General features: G+C 47.4%; 2 protein-coding genes across 3 annotated transcripts in view; one reads left to right on the forward strand and one right to left on the reverse strand.

Moving 5' to 3' along the window:
• Window positions 1–586: 586 nt before the first annotated feature.
• si:ch211-243a20.3 (uncharacterized protein LOC100151507 homolog) lies at window positions 587–4,103 on the forward strand. 2 transcript variants are annotated; one of them, XM_067259624.1, is made up of 4 exons: window positions 587–884; window positions 2,210–2,345; window positions 2,457–2,586; window positions 3,315–4,103. In XM_067259624.1, the coding sequence occupies exons 2-4, from the start codon at window positions 2,228–2,230 to the stop codon at window positions 3,637–3,639; spliced, it is 573 nt and encodes a 190-aa protein (XP_067115725.1). In that variant the 5' UTR covers window positions 587–884; window positions 2,210–2,227; the 3' UTR covers window positions 3,640–4,103. The 2 variants fall into 2 exon arrangements, with proteins under 2 accessions (XP_067115725.1, XP_067115724.1); XM_067259623.1 differs by having other exon boundaries at window positions 589–888.
• A 6,012-nt stretch (window positions 4,104–10,115) lies between these two features.
• grin2bb (glutamate receptor, ionotropic, N-methyl D-aspartate 2B, genome duplicate b) overlaps window positions 10,116–22,509 on the reverse strand; it is a 32,240-nt gene continuing 19,846 nt past the window's right edge. Inside the window, 7 exon segments of the mRNA XM_067259813.1 lie at window positions 10,116–11,230; window positions 11,233–11,348; window positions 11,437–12,677; window positions 16,172–16,296; window positions 16,299–16,409; window positions 20,884–21,071; window positions 21,522–21,613. Coding sequence (XP_067115914.1) covers window positions 10,116–11,230; window positions 11,233–11,348; window positions 11,437–12,677; window positions 16,172–16,296; window positions 16,299–16,409; window positions 20,884–21,071; window positions 21,522–21,613 — 2,988 coding nt within the window.

The following is a 22,509-nucleotide window of genomic DNA, read 5'->3' on the forward strand; positions in this document are numbered from 1 at the left end:
GGTCAGTGTGCGTGTTGTGGACAGCGAGAGCCAAGAGGGCAAAGTTCAAATGATGGGAACGAGAGTGGAATGAAATGTGTTGTAATTCAAGTGGAGTTTATGCAAAACAGACTGACCATGGTCGTTTGTAAACATCGGAACCTCTGAAGCCGTATCTGTTCCTGGCCTAAATCCGCTGCTCCTGCTGAGATGGTTAGACTCAGGGGAGGGAGAGCGAGAGAAATGACAGGAAGAGATAGAGGGGGGGAAAGGAAAGAGGAAAATGAATTTAAGAAGTGGCGCACATCTGGAAGCAGCTGAAACTATGTAGAGTGCAGCGAAGGTGGGGGTGAGGGAGAGAAAGAGGGAGAGCAATCGCAAGAGAGAGAGCAAGAGAGAGATGGGGAGCGAGAAAGAAGGGGAGGGAGAGGGACAGAGAAAGAGAGATTGGGATAGAGAGGGAGGGAGAGGGAAATAGGGAATCAGAGAGAGAAGGAAAGAAAAATAACAAGAGAGAGAAAGGGAATGAGAGAGAGAGAGACAGGGGAATGAGAGAAAGAGAGATAGCAGGAGAGAGAGAAATAGAGAGGGAGGGAGGGGGGGTGGCGGGGCGTAAAGATAGTGTGCTGCCACAGTTCTCTCACAGTCCCACAAATAAAGATCAGCTCCTAAGTGGGTCCACACTGCCCAACCACGTTTTCTACCTAATTGCATTACAGCTGCAGAGAGAAGGGGAGAGAGAGAGAGAAGAAATAAGGACGCAAAGAGGCCAGGGCATTACAGGAGAGTACGAAAGAAGAAAAGGAGAGAAGAATCATCCTTGAAAGAAACTGTAGAGGAAAAAAAAAAAGATTTTGTCCTGCTTGGAGACACGACTACTACTGTTACTTCATACAGTTTAAAAAGTGAGTCAAATTTAAGTTGCTATTTTCAGACCTTACACTTTTATACTTTAGAATAATGTCTCATAATGTCTTTTTGGAGAATGTGTTCAATATTCCCTCATTGAACTGCGGAAATGGATAGACAGTGCAACAAGACTCAAGTTGTCTGACAAGACTTGTGCAATAGTTCACAAGTGCATGTGTTGCCTGTTTGTCTGTTTTGTTCATTTCGACCAGATGTCTTGGGATTTAAGTCCAGTGGGGATCGGGGGCTACAGCGTAGGTGCCTAATTTGTCCTATCCTCTGTCTTTCAATTCACTCCAATCACAACACGAGGTTGAGCTATATCGCTATTTTTTTTTTTTAAATACCTCGTAAGTGAGTCATACGATTACGATAGCCAAAATCCCCTCTGTAATTGTTGTCAGTTTTCCAGATTTCCCTTCTGGATGCAATCCCCTTCTTCTCTCAGGCTTTCATCCTTTCCTCTCGTTTCCCCCCTCCACACATATTCTTGAAACCAACACAATAGATCAAGGTTCAGTCCTGTTTTAGTCTGTAGCTCTTTGAGATTGGGTTGAGGGTCCTTCTTTTTCCATCACACCACTGTCCAAAAACACAAGTCCCACTGTCCCTTGCACAAAATACATTTTCTTCCTGGCCTTGAAATAGCTAACCCAGTTAGCTTAGTTAGACAGTCACAAGACTTGTCTTGGCCCTGTCTTTTAATGCAATGACCATAATCGTCCTGCCACGGTATTGCTTCAGTGATCAATCTTAGACACTTTGTAAGAAGCCTGCGGGTTCTTTTGTCTTCTTTTCTTCCTTCCCTTCTTACCTTAAGGGGAATCTGATCAAACCTGATTGGATAGGTAAGTGCATGTGCTCCTCTAAACAGTTGCTGCGAGTTCAGTCTGGTCCAAAGTTCTTGTTCTAAGGAAGGAAGAAAGAAACGTAGCATTGAGAATATTTAATTGCAGATTATATGTCCCACTTGGGGGGGAACGTAACGAGAAAATGTTAAATAAAATATTCCAACCCTGACTCATTCACAGAGATAGAAACACGTGAACATGCGAGGGCACATGTTGAGATGTTGTCTGCTCTCCTGGCCCCTCAGTCTGTTGGCTGCCCCGCGTGGAAAAACCGGCGCTGTGTTCCTTCAACTCTTTCTTCAAGTCTACAATTTCTTTAACCTCTCTCTCTCTCTCTCCCCCTCTCCCTCTCTCTCCTCTGGTCTCTCTATCCTTCTGCTTCTCCCCCCCTGCATTACACTGTAATACTGGACTTTGTTGTTGGTTCTTTTAAACTCACTTTATTTTTTATAATTCCATCTTTCTGGGAGGGAGTGCGTCTTCTCACCATGGCCCCTCCTACTGTGATGACGAGACTGCTGCTGGTGGCTGCCATGGCAACTGTGGCGCTGTCAGTTGGCGAGGAGAATGAACTGGATTATGGGTACTGGAACTACAGAGAAGGAGGTAAAGATTTGCGGTGAACAAATGAGGTGGAGATATTCAGCATGGCGGACACCTGTAGCATAGACTGACTTTCTTGTGTTGTGTTTTGGCGGCTGGGGGGGGGGGTTCCAGCCGATAGTGTGAACGTGGCCCCAGTTCGCAGTGTGACCAGAGTGCTGGATGTTTGGGGAAAACGGATCTTCCATGAGATCAAGACCCTTTTACACTCCCAACCGAGTACTCTTCTGCCTGACTACTCCAGGTACATCATAATAACACCCTCGGCACATTAACCCTTTGTCTACCAGTGGTGTGGCATTATTATGTCACCTGCCTTGTCCTTTCCCTTGATTTAACAGTACAGTTACCATGAACGTACAAAGTATCATTACAAAACATCAATAGTCTGTAAGCCACACAGAATGACTCCTGATCTTCACACGATGGAGAGACACAGTCTGCCTCAAGGTTACTAAACTCAGAACCTGATTCCTAGGGATTGTAACATATGCGAATATTGCGAATATTTGAGGTATATTTAGGCTGATGAGCCAGTGTTCTTGAGAAACCACATTGATGTTGTTGGAAAAGGGAGTCTTCCTCTTTTTTTTGCTGACATGCTGAATAGAGTTCTATTATCTAGATAGGTAAACAAGCATGACCTCATCCAGAGGACCCCAGATACACAATATTTAGTCTGTCTGATTTAATGGGTACTGTGTTTTTTATATTTTAACAAAATATAAAAAAATACAAAATAAATGTAACCTTTATTTAATCAGTTAAGATCCATTGAAGAAAAGTATCCTGTCAAGAAAAAAAATGACAGAAACAATTTGATATTAGAAACAACTGCTGTGTGCCAGCTAGCTGTCAGACAACCTAATGAGACGAATTTGCCATAATATTAAAAGTGTTGGCATTTAGTAGTTGAATGCTAGTCCTCAGCCTTATTCATTCTAAAGTGCAGTTCTCTCCGCTGACCTGCAGGGTGCGCCCTCTGTCCGAGTCCCTCAACGACCTGTTCCGAGAAGTCTCCCTGTTGCACAGGCGCATCACCGAGCTCACCCATCGCCTAGCAACTCTGGAACCGTTCCTCCGTCGCCACGGCTACCGGGACGAGGGGGAGGAGGGAGGGGGCGGCAGGGCCTCGGCGCCTCTGAGCATGCGAGGGGGAGCAGCGAGTCTGGCGAGGTACCCCCCCAGACATGCCGGGAGGGGGGTGGGGCCTTTGAGGGGCACGAGGGTGGTGAGGAGGAGGAGGGTGAAGGTGTACAACAACGGAGGGGTGAGGGTGATCCAGAGTGAGAGGTAAAGAGAGAGAAAGAGAGGGATGGTCACTGGATGGGAGTGTCACAGTTAAGAATGGATTTAAAGTTTGTGTGTGGGGTGCGAAATATTGAGAAAGAGAAAGGAAGGGAGGGCAAGAGAGAGAGATTGACAATGAGAGAGAGGGAGAAAGAGAGAGAGAGAAAGAGAGAGAGAGAGAGAGAGAGAGAGAGAGAGAGAGAGAGAGAGAGAGAGAGAGAGAGAGAGAGAGAGAGAGCAATGGAATACAAACAAACCGATCCTGCAAATATTATAAGTATACATTTTCATATAGATTGTATAGAATTGTTGTAAAATTTACGTAATTCCTCTATGCCATGTGCTACTGGTTAATACTTGTCTTTATACATCCGGAGGTGTGTTCATTAGGGTGATGACCTAAGGTGATGTGTCATTCCAGCCAATGGGAAGACACAGATGCTGAGCAAATAAATACATGTTATCTTTTAAGATCCTGATTGGTTGGCTTATTATTAACTCCTTTTACATGGGAAGCAGAAACAGTAACTCATGCACGGGCGGATATTATGTAATACATACAGACGCACTCTACAGCTCTACCATACACGCAAATACAAAACACTCCACACACAAAAGTATACTGTATATATACATGTCAACTGTATACATAATCCTACATGTATATTTATAAATATACACGCACATAAAATGTGTATGTATATTATACATGCATGTAGATATATGTCAAACATGCACATGCACAAACATGTACAAACCTCAATGTATAAAATCTGGCATGTTTCCTCCACATGGTGTCAGTCTTTCACATTCTGTCCGAACTGTATCTGAGGTTGGGCTTGAAGGTTGATATGTGAGATGGGATTTGGAGTTGATCTTTGTTTTCAGTTCATTCAACTCATGATGGCTCCCATAAGGAGAGCAGGTGGTGCATTATTTACAAAGGTTATTACTTATTGTGTGTGTGTGTGTGTGCACGCTCATGGTGAATGCATGTGTGTGTGCGTGTATTGTGGGCATGGGATTGAACTTTGCGCCCTCATTAAAACTTTGCCAAGTGTTTCTACAGCAACCAGTTCTCCTCCATCTCTCCGTTCCTCTTCCGCGACTCCACTTGTCATCCGCCAGCGCCGCAGAAGAGAGCGTTCCCTCTCTTTCTCCACTCTCCCTCCGTTTCCCACTTGCCTCTGCCTTTCCTTCGTTGAACATTTGGGTTTGTTGGTACTCCTTTATCCTCCCTTCCACATTTAATTCTCAGTCTTTCATCCCTTCTTTCTAATCTGCATTCCACCCCCCCCCCCCCCCCTCTCTCTCTCTCTCTCTCTCTACCAGTATGTGTGGGCGTTCAGCTCAGGCTGTTTCTTTCTGTTCTTTCCATTTTGGTGTGGTATGTTGATCCATTGTTGCGTCCAATGCAGGAAGACAGTGAGGCACGGTACCCCCCCACCCTTTCCAACTCTCTCTCTCTCTCTCTCTCTCTCTCTCTCTCTCTCTCTCTCTCTCTCTCTCTCTCTGGCTCGGGAAAAAGAGCCAGTTGCTAGGTAACGGTTAATTGTCAAGAAGTAGTTACATGTGTTGCAATGCATCCAGGGATTGTTGGTTTGGCGTGGAGAGTGAGCAGGAGGCGGAGATGGAGAGAGATGGTGGATGAGAGAGGGGGGAAAAGACCGAACGAGAGAGACCGGCACGGGCGGGGGGGGAAAGAGAGCGGTAGAAGAGCGAGCGAGTGCTAAAACAGAGAGAGAGAGAGTGAGTGAGACAGGTGGACAGCGATGTAGCAAGTGTAAAATAGTGGGTTTAGAGGAGGGAGAAAAAGGGGGATGGAAGTGATTAAAAGATTTAGACGTTTCGGAGAGGAAGATGATCCAGCCGTTGCCGCGCCGTCTCCCTCAGTCCTCAGATATCTCGTTTATCACTGAACGACATCAAGGATGGCCAACATATTTAATTCTCCCGAAAGCCCACAGAGTTCTTTGGACAGCTGGGGTCTTTAAATAACCTCTGTTGTTGGACAGGGTTTCCAGAAGAAAGTGTGTGCGCACGTGTGTGTGTGTGTGCGCGTGCATGTGTGTGTAAGGGACTTGCTGTCTTTCATCTCTAGTCCCCCGTTCACTTTGTAGCATTTGGTCCAGCCACTCGTTCTCCCTGTCTGTTTTCCACTCTCATCATCCCACTCTCATCATCCCACCCTCATCATCCCACTCTCACCGCCCTGCAACAGCCCCTCTCCATCTTGGTGCAACCTCAGGACGACAGACACGGAGGGATCTGAGGAGACAAGGTGAGAGGTGGAGCAGGACAGGAAGGACAGCGAGATTGACCAGTGTCCTTCCAGACACTGACAAGGAGCGAACAGAAGAACGAAAGAGGGATTCTGTCCATTTCGATGACATATGGGAAATCAGATGAATGTACAGGCGTGTGAAAACGATATAATGATATATGTATATATACTGTGAATATATGCCTTATATATACTGTACGTATATACAGTATAGGTATATACAGTAATTGTATATATAGCATATTATTATGTTTGTAACATGACAAATTCTAAACAGGTGCATGAAAGAATACGGAACTTGACACAGATGAGATTTCACCTTTTTTATTAATACTCAACACTTTGTATTGTACAAAGAGACAGAAGAATAATATTTCTTAGCACTTATTTTCACATTGATCGTGTTTAATCATCCTCATTTTAAATATTATTAAATATTTAATCAAATTTGGATTAATCTCTTCACACATGTAATTTCCTTCCATACAAAAATGAGAGTGATTTTTAAATCTTTTGTCATATATACATTTTCACAATCTGTACAGTTCTTGAGATAATTGTGTTACACTTTTCTCTTGGGAACACATAAAAGAGTAGGTTGCCAAAGAAGAAAAATAATAACTGCTAAAAACACAGTACATAAATGTAATGTTGTGCTTGCTGTAGGAAAATTAAAATAGTCATGGAGTATTACATTTTGCTGTGACAAAAGTCCTAAAATGGTCTTTGACCCAAATCTGGGAAAAAAGATAATAACAGCAACTTGCTATCTTATTTTGTAATTGTGCACTCTGTGAGCACAATAAAGGATTGCCAACATTGTATCTTGACTTAGTAGGACTCATAAAAACACATTTAGCATGGGGACCACCAAATCAAAAATGTCACGAAAATGTTTTTCCCGTCAGCCATTTTTAACACTTTTATTAAAAGTCTGAGAGTGGGAGATAAATTATTTACATACAGTGTTATAATACATATCAGTAAACATTTACTGTATGTCTCCCGCTTTCACACACTCACACACACATAGTGTATACGCACTCACGCACACAGACACACACAAGTACGCACACACACAGAGGTAATCAAGTGTATGTATTCAGGCACATACAACAGAAAAATAATGACACACATTTAAAAGGTAAGGGAAATATCAACAAGCAGTTTAAATAAAGAAAAGTTTTGTCCCTTTAGCAGAGTAAAAAAGCTCTACTCCAGCTCATTCAATGCCATTTACACAAAATACCAAGAAGAACCTAAAACAAAACAAAAAAATCCAACTACACTGATACCTATCCTCATAGTTAAAATTCAGTTTGATAAATTTGGACATTTTCAAATGTAATCAATATGCGAAGCAATAAAATGGTCGTTGTCTTCTAGTACAAGACAAACAAACACACACACACCTACTACATGGATCCAGATCAATGATATGGATCATTTCAAACGTTCACAAACATTCGCTTCTGGAATAAAGGAGTGTAAGCAGAAGAGAGCGCAAAATAAATCCAAGAATTACATGCAAGTCCTTACAAACACTCTTACAACAGCTCTTGATAGCATACACACTGACTTGAAAGTTGATAAAAGGAAGAAAAATGGTTTCCAAAGTTGCGATTGGGATGTACAAGTGATTCAATCGGCAAATAAATCAAGTCAAGATTGATTGTGCTTTTTGAATTGTGAAATTCGGTTCGGCAACACAAAGTAGACGTGCAGTGATGACTGGCTCCAAATAGTGAGTGAAGCAAAATGGCGAAGGGGCATCCTGAATTGTACAATACAAAGATAACGGGAGGGTGGTGTTCAACTATGACCTGAATAGCTGTCTGTGATCATTTGTGGTATTGAGGTTTGACACCCAGAATCAATGCCAAAGGCAATATATAAATATAACTGGGGAACAACCCACTTGCTTTTCTAGGATTTATGGCATTGAGGGAGTATTCTAGGTCAACAACATAAACACTTTTCTTCAAGAATTTTAGGCCTAGGCTTCCCACAATCCACCATGGACGAAGCAACATCTACTTTACTCAGTGTTCAAACTAATCTATTAAATTCTTCAACTGGCACTTCTAGTCTCACACATACTAGTCTAAAATGGTACACTTGTGAAGTGCTTGAACCAAGGTCCACTTCTTTTGACATTTTCAATATGCTATTATGCTCTATGCAACAAGCCAGTGATGGCAAATTGCTTCGTCCTCTTTGTATTGAGTGTGTGGTGAGTTGTGGAAAGTTGCAAAGGGTTATACAATCCTGACTGTCTGTGTAGACTGTACATAGAGAGTATGTTCTGCTATTTACAAGGAAAAAGACAAAGAAAGCACGCTGAATCAAATAACCTCCCCAGTGTCTCTCACGCTATCCAGTTACATGCCAGTGATTACTACATGATATTTTCCCTTTAAAGATAACTACAAATGTAAAAAATGACAAAGCATTTACCAGCCAAAAGCCAACATGTTGGAATTAGGTCAAGTTTGGATGGGGACTTCACAGGTTTAAATACAGGTACATTTGTTAACAAATTTATTCAAATTGAGTTTCGCTTTCTCTTTTGTAAAGCCACAGCACTTGGGACTCGCTCATTTCCCGCCAATGTGGACCGGCGAGATGGCAGAGTCAGCTTAGTTGTAATCATGAAATAATTAACACGGCAGTCTGTTCATCCCTGCTGAAGGAGGCTGTGTTCCAAGAGTCCATTATGGCAGTGTCTCCGCAGCATAAACTGTCACGGCCAATTGAATCCATACCCGCCCGAATCATTTCGAAGCAACATGTAGGCATATAAGGTGATTTACATTTAGGAGTGCTAAATTGACGGCAAGTGAAATCAGAAATGTACAACTGGCAGTTCATTTTTGTAAGCGTGACCACATGTCTGGAATGATAAATTGTCAATTTCTAAATATAATAATCAAATAATCGGACTAGTCGAACCGTACCATGGTGGTGAGTGCGCGGAAGAGTCTCCTAGTGTAATCGCTAAACCTCCTTAAATCAGTTTTTTCCCCTCAGATTTTCTGTCAAAGGACAATAACCCAGGGGCAGGATACCATTTTATGAATTAACTAGTAATGTAGTTAATGGTGTAACTGTTAGACTGACAGCTCTCTCCACCAATAGGAGTGAGTTTTTCCATGTAATCCTTTCGAGTAAGGCACATCCATTACAGTAACTGAGACCCACTCCACGCTGCCAGGCAAATTAAGAATCATATAAAAACTGCAAATCAGTATGACACTGCTGTGCTAAAAGGACCTCCTTCACAATTACACTGAATGTTGAGTACGCTAAATGTACCCAGCAAATCATGCCTTTCACGTACACTTCACACCACTCCAAAAACAGAAAAAGAAAACAATTGAAACATGGAGAATCAATAATTAAGAAGTGCCCAAAATTACAGGAACAAAAAAAACAGTGGTACTGGACCTCCCATCTCTTTCTTCATATTTGTCTACAGTACTAATTTCCTGCAATATTGGTAAGCTAGCAAATAATTAACTACAATACTATAGAACGACGTGAACTATCCAGAAGGAAAAAGAAAAACCAAGCCCAAACGAAACGTCATAAACATTGTAATTATATTCAATAATATCATTATCAACATTATCAATACAATTATTATTAGTTTACCCTGTTACTTCAAGAAAAAAAAGGAAAGTATTTGATTTTTCATTTGTGATTGTATTTCCGGTTTTCTAAGCAAAAGAGCGTTTGTTTTGGTGTGAGTCATGACAGAGGGGAGGGGCGAGACGACATGGGCGTGAAGGAGAGGCGGACAAGGGGGAGGTCCCCCCGCCTTGCTTGATCTCTGAGTGCAAAAGTAGCAGAACCCCCCCCCCACACACACACACACAAACACACACCTCACCCCAGCTCCCCCAGCGCCGCCTCCGCCCCCAAACCCCGTCACTAAAACTTGGGATAACGCTCGGACGGCCTTAGGCAGGGCCTGGTCCGCTGACGTTACGCCCCCATTGTCTGACTTCTCTCTGTACGAGTGGGAGTGGAACGTCGCAGACTGAGTAGAGTGTCTCTCGGCTTCCGTTCAGCCGGCATAACCGCCATCCCATGCCCATGCCGCACCGTTTTTATCCTCTCTTCTTTTCTCTCGCTCTCCCCCTTCCTTTCCCACCATTTGTCCATCTCACTCTCTCTCTCTCTCTCTCTCTCTCAACTCAGACGTCAGACTCAATGCTGGAGAGCTTCTCGTAAACGTGACCGTTGCTGGAGCCGTTGAAGGCTCTTTGTCCCTGGACCATGCTGAGCCCCCCGTCCCTGCCCACCGGCAGCAGCTTGTTCCCAGAACCCCCCCCCAGGTGGTTCCCCATGGGCCCCCCCACCCCAGCCAAGCACAGCTCCTTGGGGAACCTGGGGCCCACGTTGGACAATACCCCCGCCGTGGCCGTCGCCGGCAAATAGGAGGTCACCCCCATGGAGCCTCTGAAGTCCCCTCCTCCTCGGCTGTTGTTGAGTAGCTGTTGTTGTTGTTGTTGCTGGGCCTGTGGCTTTTTGACGTAGTACGGCTTTCCACCGTGTAATAGACACTGGTCGTCCCCGAAGCTTGGGATGAAGGGGTTCTGGTTCACCTTATCTGGGTAGAGAGATTTAGACAAGGAGTAAGTCCCGGCACCTCTGCCTCCTCCTCCTCCGCCTCCTCCACCTCCTCCTCCTCCCCCACCTCCCATCATTCCTCTATCTCTGTCCCTCGTGTCTCTCTCCCCCACCGAGCGCCGGTGCAACCCACCTTCACCTCCACGGAACAGGCTGAAGGAGGAACCTCCCTTCCCTCGCTCCCCGCCGACGCCCGAGGAGGAGGGCTCCCTCTCCGAGCCGGCATACCTCTCAAACACGTGGGCGTAGGGGCTCGTGCCCTCCATGAAGCGCTCCTTGTCTTTCAAGCTCACGCTCCTGGGCGGGGGGAGTTGCCCCCCGAGCCCTCCGCCCCCTCCCCCCCCTCCTCCTCCTCCGGCCCCGCCCCGGCGGCCAGCCCCCTCCCTCTGCAGGTCCACGAACGTGTCGTAGGAGTGCTGCCTCCGCAGGACCCGCCCCCCCGGCCCTAGCTTCCTGCGCTGCGCCTGAGTCTGCGTCTGGCCCCCGCCCCCGCCTCCGCCTCCCAGCACCACGGCAGTCTTGCCTCCGCCCTCGTGGGCACACTTACCCCCCAGCTGGCTAAACATGAGGTTATCCTCGCTGATGTCGTACAGGTTGCCCGGCTTCTTGCCCGAGTCACAGCGCTTGCACGTGGCCGAGCCCGGACGACTGCCCCCCCCCGCCGCCGCCGCCGCCGCCCCCCGCCCCCGTGGTGAGCCATGGCCTTGCCCCCCCCTCCTCCACCTCCTCCGCCGCCGTGGCAGTTCCGGCACTCCCAGTCGCCCCCGGCGATGCCCCCTCCCCCCATCCCCGGCGCGCTCTTCTCCCAGCAGGTGTGCGCCTGCTGGCCCGCCCCCGAGCCCAGACCCCCGCCCCCCCCCTACCACCGCCACGCCGCCTTTACACTCGGACTTCTTGGTTTTACCTTTCAAGAAGTCCTCCACGGGCACTAAGTTTTTACAAATGCCGCCGCCTCCAACCCCGGCACCGCAGGGCCCGTCAGACAGGTCCATGTGCTCCCACGGGGCCTTGCCCTCCTTCGAACGGAACTGCTCGCCATAGAACTCCCGCAGGTTCTCTTTCTCCTGGCGGAACGGGTAAGGCGAAGAGTTCCCCCCTCCTCTCTTTCGCTCTAGGGGCGGCGAGGCCGAGCGGTGTCCCAGGGGGCCGTGAGGGAAGTGGTGGTGGACGGTGTGGTGGTGGGGCCGCCTCCGGTAGGCCATCTCCATGTCGTCCTGCTCCCGTCGGGATTTGGCAGACGCCGGGCGCTTCTTCAGGCTGTCCCGGTACTGCCTGCGCCGCTTGGCGTTGCCCTCCAGGTTGCCGTAGGTGACGGTGTGCGTGGAGATGTCCGACATGGCGTCGTCGCCCCCTGAGCCTCCGCCCCCGCCCCCGCCGCCACCGCCGCAGTACCTGTCATGCCCCCCTATGAACCCCGTGCTGGACGCCCCGCCCTTGAACGAGAACCTCCCGTAGACGTTGCTCGACTTGAACGCCCCGCCCTGACCCCCGCCACCGCCGCCGCCGGAGGAGGAGGCGTGTCCGGCAATCAGGTCAAACTTATTGGTGTTCCTGTGCGTCAGGGAGGCTCTGGGCTGGGTGGTGAAGATGGGCGCTACCCCTCCCCCTAAGCTGTCGCACTCAAACATCCCCCCCTCCAGTGAGCTCGCGCTGCCGAGGCTGCGCGGCCGGTTCGGCGGCGGGCCGGACATACCCAGAGCCAGGCCGGACCCAGGGCCCGGGTGGTGGTGCAGGTAGTGGTCCTGGTACAGGTTGCTGTCCTTCAGCGGCAAGTTGCCAAAAGTCCTCTCCACCTCGCTGATGTAGTCACTGAACATGTTGTCCTCCTGCAGGTAGGGCGGCGCCGTCAGAGCCTTGCAGTCCACGGGGTGTCCCGCCGCCAGGCTGCGCCGGTGCTCCGAGATGTCGTAGACCTGCGACTCTCCGGGCCGGTGGCCGCCGTAGTCCAGGGCGGTGAGCGGCGAGCCGTTGACCCCCGGGATGGCGGTCATGTCCTTGGCGGTGCGGAGCAGGCGCAGGATGTTGGAGTGGGTGTTGTTCATGTTCATGTTCATGGTGGCGGAGGGCGAGTCCATGGTCGACTTGTTCTCCTCGATCTGGACCCCGTGGATGCAGCTGTAGATGCCCTGTGTGGGGAGGGAAGGGGCGGGGAGGAGGAGAGGAGAGGGAAGGGGAGACGGAGAAGGCGAGGGAGAGGCGGAGAAAAAAGGGGGAGAATGGGTGAAGAGGAGAGGAAGAAAGGGAGGGAGGGTGAAAGAGAGGGAGAGAAAAGGGGAAACAGTAAGAAACAGAGATAAAGAAGAGGAATGGAAGGAGAGAGATTGTGTTTGCGAGTTAGGGAGAGGGAGAGGCAGAGAGAATGGGTGAGGGAAAGACAGAAAGAGAAAAAGAAAGAGAGAGAGAGATAGGGGTTAATGGATAGCAGTGTTTGGGTCTGACCAACCTCTTGTTTACACACTATTAAACAGTAATAGGGGTTGAGTTCATAAGTGCCTTGTCTCCCGGGAACACACAGACACACACATACACAAAACACACACGCACACACATCCCTCTCAGATTTGGTGTTGGGGGGCAGATCAAAGCTGTGATTGATAACGACAGGGGCACAGTGAGCCTGTGGTTTTGACCAGCGATCAATAACTCTGATCAATGTCATTTATATTCAGCTGACAGCACCACAGGGTCTCCATTGCGTTTGTATTTCTCTCTCTCTCTGTCTCTCCTATTGCTTTTAGACAAGGAATTGAACAATAACAGCTGATTCTACACTGTTAAATTACGGCCGGCATTATATTACAATTCAAGAGTTTTCATGACACGGTCAGGTTTAAATTTTGCTCAGGCCTTAGTTTTTTTTTGCCAGGAAAGTCAATGAGGGCGGAAACCAGGGCAAGGAGAAACAGTTCTTCAGGCCACTTCAGGACCCCAAAAAGATGTAAAGGTCAAGGGTGAACGGCCGGCCAGCCAGCGTATGCGTCATCGTACTTTAAAGGTGTAACGTCACAAAATAATTCTTCCCCCTGTCTCTTAGTCACCCTCCTTCTTTCTCTCTCTCTCTCTCTCTCTCTCTCTCTCTCTCTCTCTCTCTCTCTCTCTCTCTCTCTCTCTCTCTCTCTCTCTGTCTCTCTCTCTCTGTCTGTCTCTGTTCTCAGCCCACATTCATGAATGGTCGAGTGTTTTTTTTCCCCATGTCTGTTTTTATCTATCTTTGCCTCCTGGTCTCTTTGCCTTAGGAAGCAGGGTCCCTAGTGGGGATAACCTGTCGTTATCTCTCCATGTCTGCAGTTCAAACGACTACAAAAGGTACCAGAACAGAGGTTACCAGCACAAGCTTTTTGGGATTTGTCTTTTTTTTTATCTACCCCCCTCCGTGTTTAATCTTTCTGTCTCTCTCTGCTTGATCTCTTTTTCTTTCCATATATTATCATTCAGTCTCATTGTCCAGCCTATCCTTTTCTCTACAACCCTTCTCCATATTTCTCTCCCTCTCTCTCCCTCTCTCTCTCTTTCTATTTTGCTGTCTGTCTCCTAAACTTATCGCTATAAAGGAGGTGCATCCAGGGCCTCTTTTTAATACCATTAGTACAAGTTCCTCTATCTTGCTCTCTCCCTTTCTTTCTACTCTCTCTCTACCCCCCCCCCCCCCCCCCCCCCCCCCCCTTAAATGGGATTTGCCCGAGCCTTGCACTATCTCAGATCCTTTTTCTCACATCCCATCTCAACTTGAGTGTTAAATCAGCCATGTTGATCTGTAACAGAGTGTTGGAGATCTACTGCCAGGGGAAATAATAACCACGGCAGACTTCAAATAGTGTTCAGGGAGGTCAAATGCAAGCCGTAATGCAACTGACAAATAAAATAAAATAATTTGTATGCGGAGCTAATGAATAATGAGTTTGAATGCCCTTGAGACTCAGTTTTGCGTTAAATCTTTATGTCGTTTGTGTTAAACTCTGGATGTGTTGCGCAAGAAAAACTGTCACTAGTTCCCAAAAGAGGTTGGGGGACGTGCTGTTCACTAGGAGAGAACAGGCTTTTGTTTAGAAAAAATAAATAAAAAATAACTCTGTAAGAACGTTCCACCCAGGGGCGTCTTTAGACCCTTTATACTGGGGCACGTGCCCAAGTATAAATCTGCTGTGCCCCAGTAAAATCTAAAGTTTGAGGTTTTAATAATTTACTTTATTAGTCAGTGCCTTAATTTAGATTGATAATCCCGGAAAAAATAAACGCAGTATCCCAATCAACGCTTGTAAAATCAAAGCAGTTTAAACAAAAACACAAACACGCAGAATTCCAATGTTAGCACGCTCTTCTGAGCTTGCCAAATAGCCACTGCAGCACACACACAGAAAGTCCAGGTGTCGGACTCGGCACACAAGTCAGAATTGAGGTAGGCTAAGAAAACATTACAAAACAAAAGAAAGTTTATAAATGATAGGCTTACCGATCATCTTATTTTGACTATACATAAAAACAATATTACATGAAGCTCAAAAAAAACGGTATTTGCGCTCCAATGAATGCGAAAAAAATTTGTTCGCTCGCATTAACTATTGATGTCCCTGCAAAGCTGATATCTAACTTGCGTCCCTGAACTGTTGTATGTTGGGTTAAGCATGGGGAGTTTCTATAGCCTAGTAGTGCATTGTGCGCAGCGTCTAACGCCCCTGGTTCCACCCTCTTTGGGAGTTGAAAGTTTACCTCAGAAAAAGGTTCCCACATTTAGATCGCATGACTAAGGGGTGTCTTTAGTCTTCATAACTTCCAGGTAAACATTCGCCGGCATTTCACAAATGAATGATAATTGAGCTCATTTGCGCACAACAACAACAACAGCCCCCCCCCCCTCCGCCCCCCTCCCCCCACCGTCCTCTCAACCCACCCAAACCGTCCTCCTCAACCCCCTCCTAAAAGGTAACATTATGCAAATGGTATTTGCTCCTCGAGCGACTGTTTTTCCCGCACGTCAACAACAACAACAGCAGCCTCCTTCCTTAGCATAACAGGAGCATGGTGACTGACCCCACATAAGCAACCCCAGAGCCATCACCAACTCAACCAGACGGAGGCAAGGTCTTTTTCCAGAACCTTCCCTCACCAGCACGACCATAAAGCTACCGTTTAAGATGGAAGGTTGAGCCATGTATCCTAGCTTTCTTTCTTAAGTGTCTTGGCACGGTCGTTGTGTATTCAGTGAGCACACTCGCAAGGCCCATTGGTTCACATGGACAATTTATCTTAGCCGGGGCTTGATGTGCTACTTACTGCCTCACACAAGAGTGAGGAATGTTAGAACAGTTAAAATACGTCAAGGTGAAAGTGAATCAGAGCATCCTTGTCCTCTCCTACCCATCTCTCCCACCATCCATATTCCATACTCTCTCACTCCCTTGTCCAATCCATCCTTATATCCATACATACATACATACATACATCCACTCTTCCCATCCATCCAACCCCTTCCCTCCCTCCCTCCCTCCCTCCCTCCCTCCCTCCCCTCCCTCCCTCCCTCCCTCCCTCCCTCCCTCCCTCCCTCCCTCCCCTCCCTCCCTCCCTCCCTCCCTCCCTCCCTCCCCCCCTCCCTCCCTCCCTCCCTCCCTCCCCCCAGACTCACCCTGCTGATGGAGAAGGTGAAGCCAGGCTTGCCCGAGCACACGCCCATGAAGCAGAAGCGCAGCTGCCAGTAGAACAGGTGCTCGCAGATGAAGGTGATGAGCGACAGCGCCATGGCGGCGCCAGCATGTAGAAGACGCCCGCCATGTTGTCCACGTCCAGCTGGGAGGACATGACCTCGTTCTTCTCGTTGTGACAGATGCCCGTCAGCCACATCGCCTCCAGTTCCTCCATCTCTCCTGGAGGGGGCGATAAGGAGGGGCCCAGGTGGAGCGTGGGTTGCAAATAGGTTACATGAAGTAAATGGGTGACAGGTTGTATGCTTTGTAGGTTGTGGGCCTCATTTTTATAGGGAGTCAGATGGCTGAGCGGTTTAGGGGAGTCGGCCTATTAATCATAAGGTTGTTGGTTCGATTCCCGGCCGTGCAAAATGACGTGTGTCCTTGGGCAAGGCACTTCACCCTACTTTCCTCGGGGAGAATGTCCCTGTACTTACTGTAGGTCGCTCTGGATAAGAGTGTCTGCTAAATGACTAAATGTAAATGTAATGTATGTTGTATCAAGGTTTAGGGTAGGGAAAGGGTGAGCCAGGGGTGACAACCAGGGGTTGTAAATAGGCTGTATAAGCAGGGGGCCACTTGCAGTAGGTTAGAATGTGTATACAGGTCGGGCACAAAGCTGTACTGTAATATGTTGACAGACTATTAGTTAATAGTTGTCTGTGTCGTGTCTTGAGTTCGTTGTCCTTGATCCTGGTTCTATGTGTAATTTGTGTTGGTGTGTGTGTATGCTTTTTGAAAGACAGTAAGTACCAACACTGGGGTAAACAACCCAGCCTCATGTACGTGCAACAGACGTCATGTCGCATCATCTCCAAGCAACCCCTCTGCAGATAATCATCATTAATCATTTGTATTATGCAAGTCGCTTTCCAACCTCCTTGCTGTGCTGTGCCCAAACAAGTGCCTGCTGGGATTTTCCAGGCCTTGAGGAGGGTGATTCCATATCATGTGATGCCTTCTCTCTCTCTCTCTCTCTCTCTCTCTCTCTCTCTCTCTCTCTCTCTCTCTCTCTCTCTCTCTCTCTCTCTCTCTCTCTCTCTCTCTCTCTCTCTCCCACCGTGAAATGTGTCCCTTGCAGCCCCACAGCCCTGGGAATGTTTCCCAGACAGGAAGACATGTCCAGAGAGATTTGTTTGATCCGAGCCACCGGAGTGTGTGTACTGACCCCCAGGCTCTGTGACTTCCAACTGCTTATGTACTGGGACTGCAGCAGCAAGCGCCTTTGAGCATCTAGCGGCCGCTAGCAATTGTTACTGTGTGCTAGCACCTGTTAGCAACGGTTAGCGCCTGCTAGCACCTGCAAAATGTTAGCACACCGTTAGTGTCTGACATCACCCACTAGCACCTCTTAGTGTATGCTAGCTCCTGTTAGCAATGGTTAGTGCCTGCTAGCACCTGCAAAAAAACGAGCTAATGGAGCTAATTATCATGCATGCAGCACACATAGACCACTGGTTATCAATTATGTCTTTCAGGCATACTTTGGGTATATTGTGAAACTGGTCCAGGGGGTGCAATATTTTCTCTAATATTCAAAGTATTTTTGTTTGAGTTTTCTTATTGCTTGGCTCCAGCAACGGCAGCCTTAACCTTATATCCCAAATTCAAATATGAGAAACAATACCCCCCAATATTTGTCTGAACTTCCGTGCTTTCCTCCAGCTCAAATTTGATTGACAATGGTTTCAGAAAATAAGATAAGGAGGGAGGCCCACCTTGCCAAAGGCGACTGCCTGGAACAGGATTGCTGGATCATAATTGGCTGGAAAGTAGCGGGCCGCTTCAATAATCAGAAATTTACATTCCACTGGCACTGAGCTGTCAGTGTTCCTAAACAATTCTCAAGGGCCTGATTAGCTTGCACAACTTAAACAGTTTTAAGTGGACAAAACTAAAATAAAAATGTTGACTGAAAAAAAATCTTAGCTAATGTACCTTTAACAAGTACTTTTCCCTTTCTTTCATTTCTTAGCTAGACACTTTCTGTACCCAACATTTCTGAGGAAGAGTCAAGACGTATGACAAAACTCTATCGTCAACCAATCAGGGTTGTGGCGTGTTTCAGAATATGCCTCCAACCTCAACCCATGCGCCAATCCGATCACAGGAATTCATCTGCCTACAATTGTAGATACACCGGTAACTATGACTCCAACCACTTGTAACTAGGTCAGCACACTCTGCCCTACCTGGATCTAAACATAGGGGTTATGTAACATTGTTGACATGTGGAATCTAACCAGGAACGGAACACCTGAGAACACAAATCCGCTTGGACCCCCAGTCTGTGTGCATCTATGTGGTCTGACAGCTGTGGCGTTCAGCATGTCATTTCATGGGACGTGATGTAACATGATGTTAGACCACGTTCGGTGTTATGACAGTGATCCCATAGAATATGTTTGGCCGTGGAAAGAAAAAAAAAAAGCAGCATTATGACTTTTTTGTTTGTGTAGGAATGGAAATGACGTCTTTTGTGTTCCTGTGATCGTGTAACCTCACTTTACACTCCTAGATACACACACACACACACATACACACACTCGGAACCTGTGAGAGATCAGAAATGCTCACACACACACACACACACTCACAAATGGATAAAGCTTCCTATGCACGTTGATCCAAATCCATATATCTGGCCTCTCTGGAAACGCTACACATGTCAGCATCTCAGGCCCTCTCCTGTGGCGCTGATCCCAGGTGAGTCTTCTCTCATTCATCATGGAAACTAGGTCAGGACCTGATAGCACATGCCACGTGCATGATAAGCCAGTGTGTGTTGTTTAGCCAGCCTCTAGTATGGGATCTGACACGTAGTGTGGACCAGCCTCTCTCTCTCTCTGTATTTATATATGTCCTCTCTCTCTCTCTGTATTTATATATGTCTCTCTTTCCTGTTGTGTCTCTCTCTCCTATTGTGTCTCTCTCCTGTTGTGTCTCTCTCTCTCCTGTTGTGTTTCTCTCCTGTTGTTTCTCTCTCCTGTTGTGTCTCTCTTCTGTTGTGTCTCCTCTCTCCTGTTGTGTCTCTCTCTCCTGTTGTGTCTCTCTCTCTCCTGTTGTGTTTCTCCTCCTGTTGTGTCTCTCTTCTGTTGTGTCTCTCTCTCCTGTTGTGTCTCTCTCTCCTGTTTTGTCTCTCTCGATGATCTCTTCATCGTTCCTCTGTACCTGTCTGGATTTTTCTCTCTCACTCCTCATCCACTCCATTTCTCTATCCTTCTCTTTCTCTCATTTGCTCCCTCCCTCCCTCCCTCTCCCTCTCTCTCTCTCTCTCTCTCTCTCTCCTCTCCTCTCCTCTCTCTCTCTCTCTCTCTCTCTCTCTCTCTCTCTCTCTCTCTCTCTCTCTCTCTCTCTCTCTCTCTTGTCTCTCTTTCTCTCTCTGCTGCTAGTGGATACTGGCAACTCTAGGAATTCTTGTCAGGAACAATCAGTGTTGGAACACCTGGTTCCAGACCTCAGGTAAAGCAATCCCATCGGCCCATGTTGTCTCTGGCCAAGGTGATGGCAGCAGGAGTCATTTAGAATGACTGGTGTTGTTTTGGGTTTGTCCTGAAGGATGTCATTCACAAACAGTTCACCTGGGAGAGATCCTATTTACAGTTTTTCACAATTGCTGAAACACTAAAACCACATTCTCTGAACAAAATTATCTGTGGCCGAAACTCATTTGTTGAATCAGTCACTCTTTTTGCAAAGCTCCAAACATATTCTCACCGTCTAAAAACATTTTGCACTGTGATGCACTTGTGCTGCAAAATGGTAAACACAGGCGGCAAACAGTAAACACAACTACAACACAGTTGTCATCTGTAAAACACAATGACTCAAACTTGTTTACACTTGTTTCTAATGGTGGTTTGGGACAATGTCATCTTTCAACCGTTTACGAGAATGGTTCAACATCAACCAGCAATCTTTACTGTAAATGTTTGCCTTCCACCATACAGCCCTTTTCTCAACCCAATGGAGGATTTTCTCTGCGTGGTGGTGGAAGGTCTACAAAACCCATATACCAGGGTAAATCTCCTACAGGCAATGGAATTGGCCTGTGGTGACATAGATGTGGAGTGTTTTCAAGGCTGGATCAGGCACACCAGAGGGTTTTTACCCAGTTTTTTCTTTGTTCTTTGTTGATTTTCCAGAAGAGTCAGAGGTATTGGAAATTTAGTTTGAAGATTTGGTTTTGTGTTGACAGTTTTGAGAAAATGGGTGAAATGGGAAGAAATGTGTTTTAACAATTGTGAAAAACTGTAATGCGATAATTAATGGTGGAGAAAAATTAGTGTATAACCTATATCCAGTTTATATTTAGCATTGTGTTCACCGTTAACCCCCAGCACACATGGACGTGTGAATTCAATATGACCTACATAAGCACTTACCAAAATTGTTTGGGGTTCGTTTTCCAGCTCAGTGATCCAACAGAAATGGATGTCAGTGTCGTACTCCTACTCCCACAAATTGGGTCTAATGAACTGTGTGTGTGGTGTGGGTGTGTGTGGTGGGTGTTAGTGTGGTGGGGGGGTGTGTGTGGTGGGTGTTAGTGTGGTGTGGGTGTGTGTGGTGGGGGTGTGGTAGTGGTGGTGGTGTATGTGTGTGGGCGGGGGGGGGGGGGGGGGGGGGGGGGGGGGGTATTTGTGCGCATTTTTACCGTCGCCAAACAGCATGAGGATGGCCAGGTCCACCGCCCTCTTCCAGCCCGAGTCCTTCTGGATGGCGATGCCGTAGCCCGTGGAGGCGAACACCTTCCCACTCCCGATGGTCACCAGCTTGCAGCCCTCGTCCCGCCCGGCCATGTAGTTCAGCACCGCCGCGTCGTAGATGAACGCGTCCAGCTTCCTGGAGGGAAGACGACCACTCCAGGAAGTCACGTTTGCGTTGCGATGCTTTTGATTGACAACGTTTTGAGAAAGAATGTCCCTGCTCTGTCCGCGATCGATGGCCTGTCATGTCCTCGGCGGATTAAGGCTAGAAGGCTATTGGTCGATTGGATGTTCCGAACTTTTAAGCTACTCCGTGATTTTTGCGCTGAAACCAGTCTAAACATGATATGTATCGATTGGCAATTAAGCATTCCGTTCTATTCTAGACTATTCTACCATCTTCATCTCTAATCCACTCCACTCTAACAACCAGAGCCATTGAACATGGGGCGTTCAGCTCGCGTGATAAGCGCCAGCTAAACGAATTGTGACGACAAACCACCGGTCGGATGGCTGAGCCCAAATCAACAAATCAATCAGTCCCCCGAGGCTATGCTCCTATCAGCAGGGGCTTATCTGGGCCAACGGCGTGGCGACAATCAGTATCCGACCATGACCAGTCAAAAGAAGGCCGCTGATTGCCACTGGGGCCTTGACCCACGTGACCCATTCTCCATTCTTCAAGAGGGGACGGAGAAAAGAGAGAGAATTAGAGAAAGTGGGACGGAGAGAGAGAGTGAATTAGAGAGTGAGAGAGAGAGGTGGGGGGGGGGTAGAGAGAAAGAAGGGGATAGAAAGGGAGGAGAGAGAATGAGGGATTCGGGGATAGAGGGAGAGAGGAAAAGGGAGTATGTGGTGAGAGAGATATTGAGGCAGAGAGAGTTGAGAGAGAGAGAGAGACAGAGAGAGAGAGAGAGAGACCAGAGAGAGACAGAGAGAGAGAGAGAGAGAGAGAGAGAGAGAGAGAGAGAGAGAGAGAGAGAGAGAGAGAGACAGAGTGAGACAGAAAGAGGGAACCAAGGTAGACAGGGAAAGAAAAAGAGGAAAAATAGAGGGGAGGGGAAGAGGAGGAGAGAGACAACGGAGAGACAGCGATGAACCGAGACAGTAAAGCAAAAAAGAGTGAGAGAGGAGAGAAGGGGTAGGAGAGCTTCAATTCACAGAGAAGGGATGGAACGAGTGGAGAGACTTGAGATGAAGAGAAAGCAATAGTGAGCGAAAAAGAAAGAGGCGTGTAGAGAGTAGGAGAGTATCAGTTCATAGCGAGCGCAGCCTGTGCAGCTATTCTGAGAGGCAGTGGCAGAAACAGCAGCTGCAGATCTCTCTCTCTTCCTCTCTTTTCCTCTCTGTTGGCCTCCCACCCACACTCCTCCTATCCCCGCTCTCCCGTCGCTCTCTCTTTTTCCTCGCACCCTCCGAATCTCTCGTTTCCTGAATCTCTCGCTCTCTCTCTCTCTCTCTCTCTCTCTCTCTCTCTCTCTCTCTCTCTGTCTCTCCCTCGCGCGCACGCTTTCTCTGAATGCCTCCCTTTCAGAATTTCTCTCACTCACCTCTCTCGCATCACTCTTTTTGAT

The sequence above is a fragment of the Osmerus mordax genome, chromosome 21, assembly GCF_038355195.1.
Source record: "Osmerus mordax isolate fOsmMor3 chromosome 21, fOsmMor3.pri, whole genome shotgun sequence".
Taxonomy (NCBI): Eukaryota; Metazoa; Chordata; class Actinopteri; order Osmeriformes; family Osmeridae; genus Osmerus; species Osmerus mordax.

Excerpts from the sequence above, each read along its gene's own strand:
- si:ch211-243a20.3 (XM_067259624.1), top strand. The coding sequence starts at position 2,228 with ATGGCCCCTCCTACTGTGATGACGAGACTGCTGCTGGTGGCTGCCATG. Across the intron at positions 2,346-2,456 it reads CTGGAACTACAGAGAAGGAG|CCGATAGTGTGAACGTGGCC; the intron begins GTAAAGATTTGC and ends GGGGGGTTCCAG. Across the intron at positions 2,587-3,314 it reads CTTCTGCCTGACTACTCCAG|GGTGCGCCCTCTGTCCGAGT; the intron begins GTACATCATAAT and ends GCTGACCTGCAG.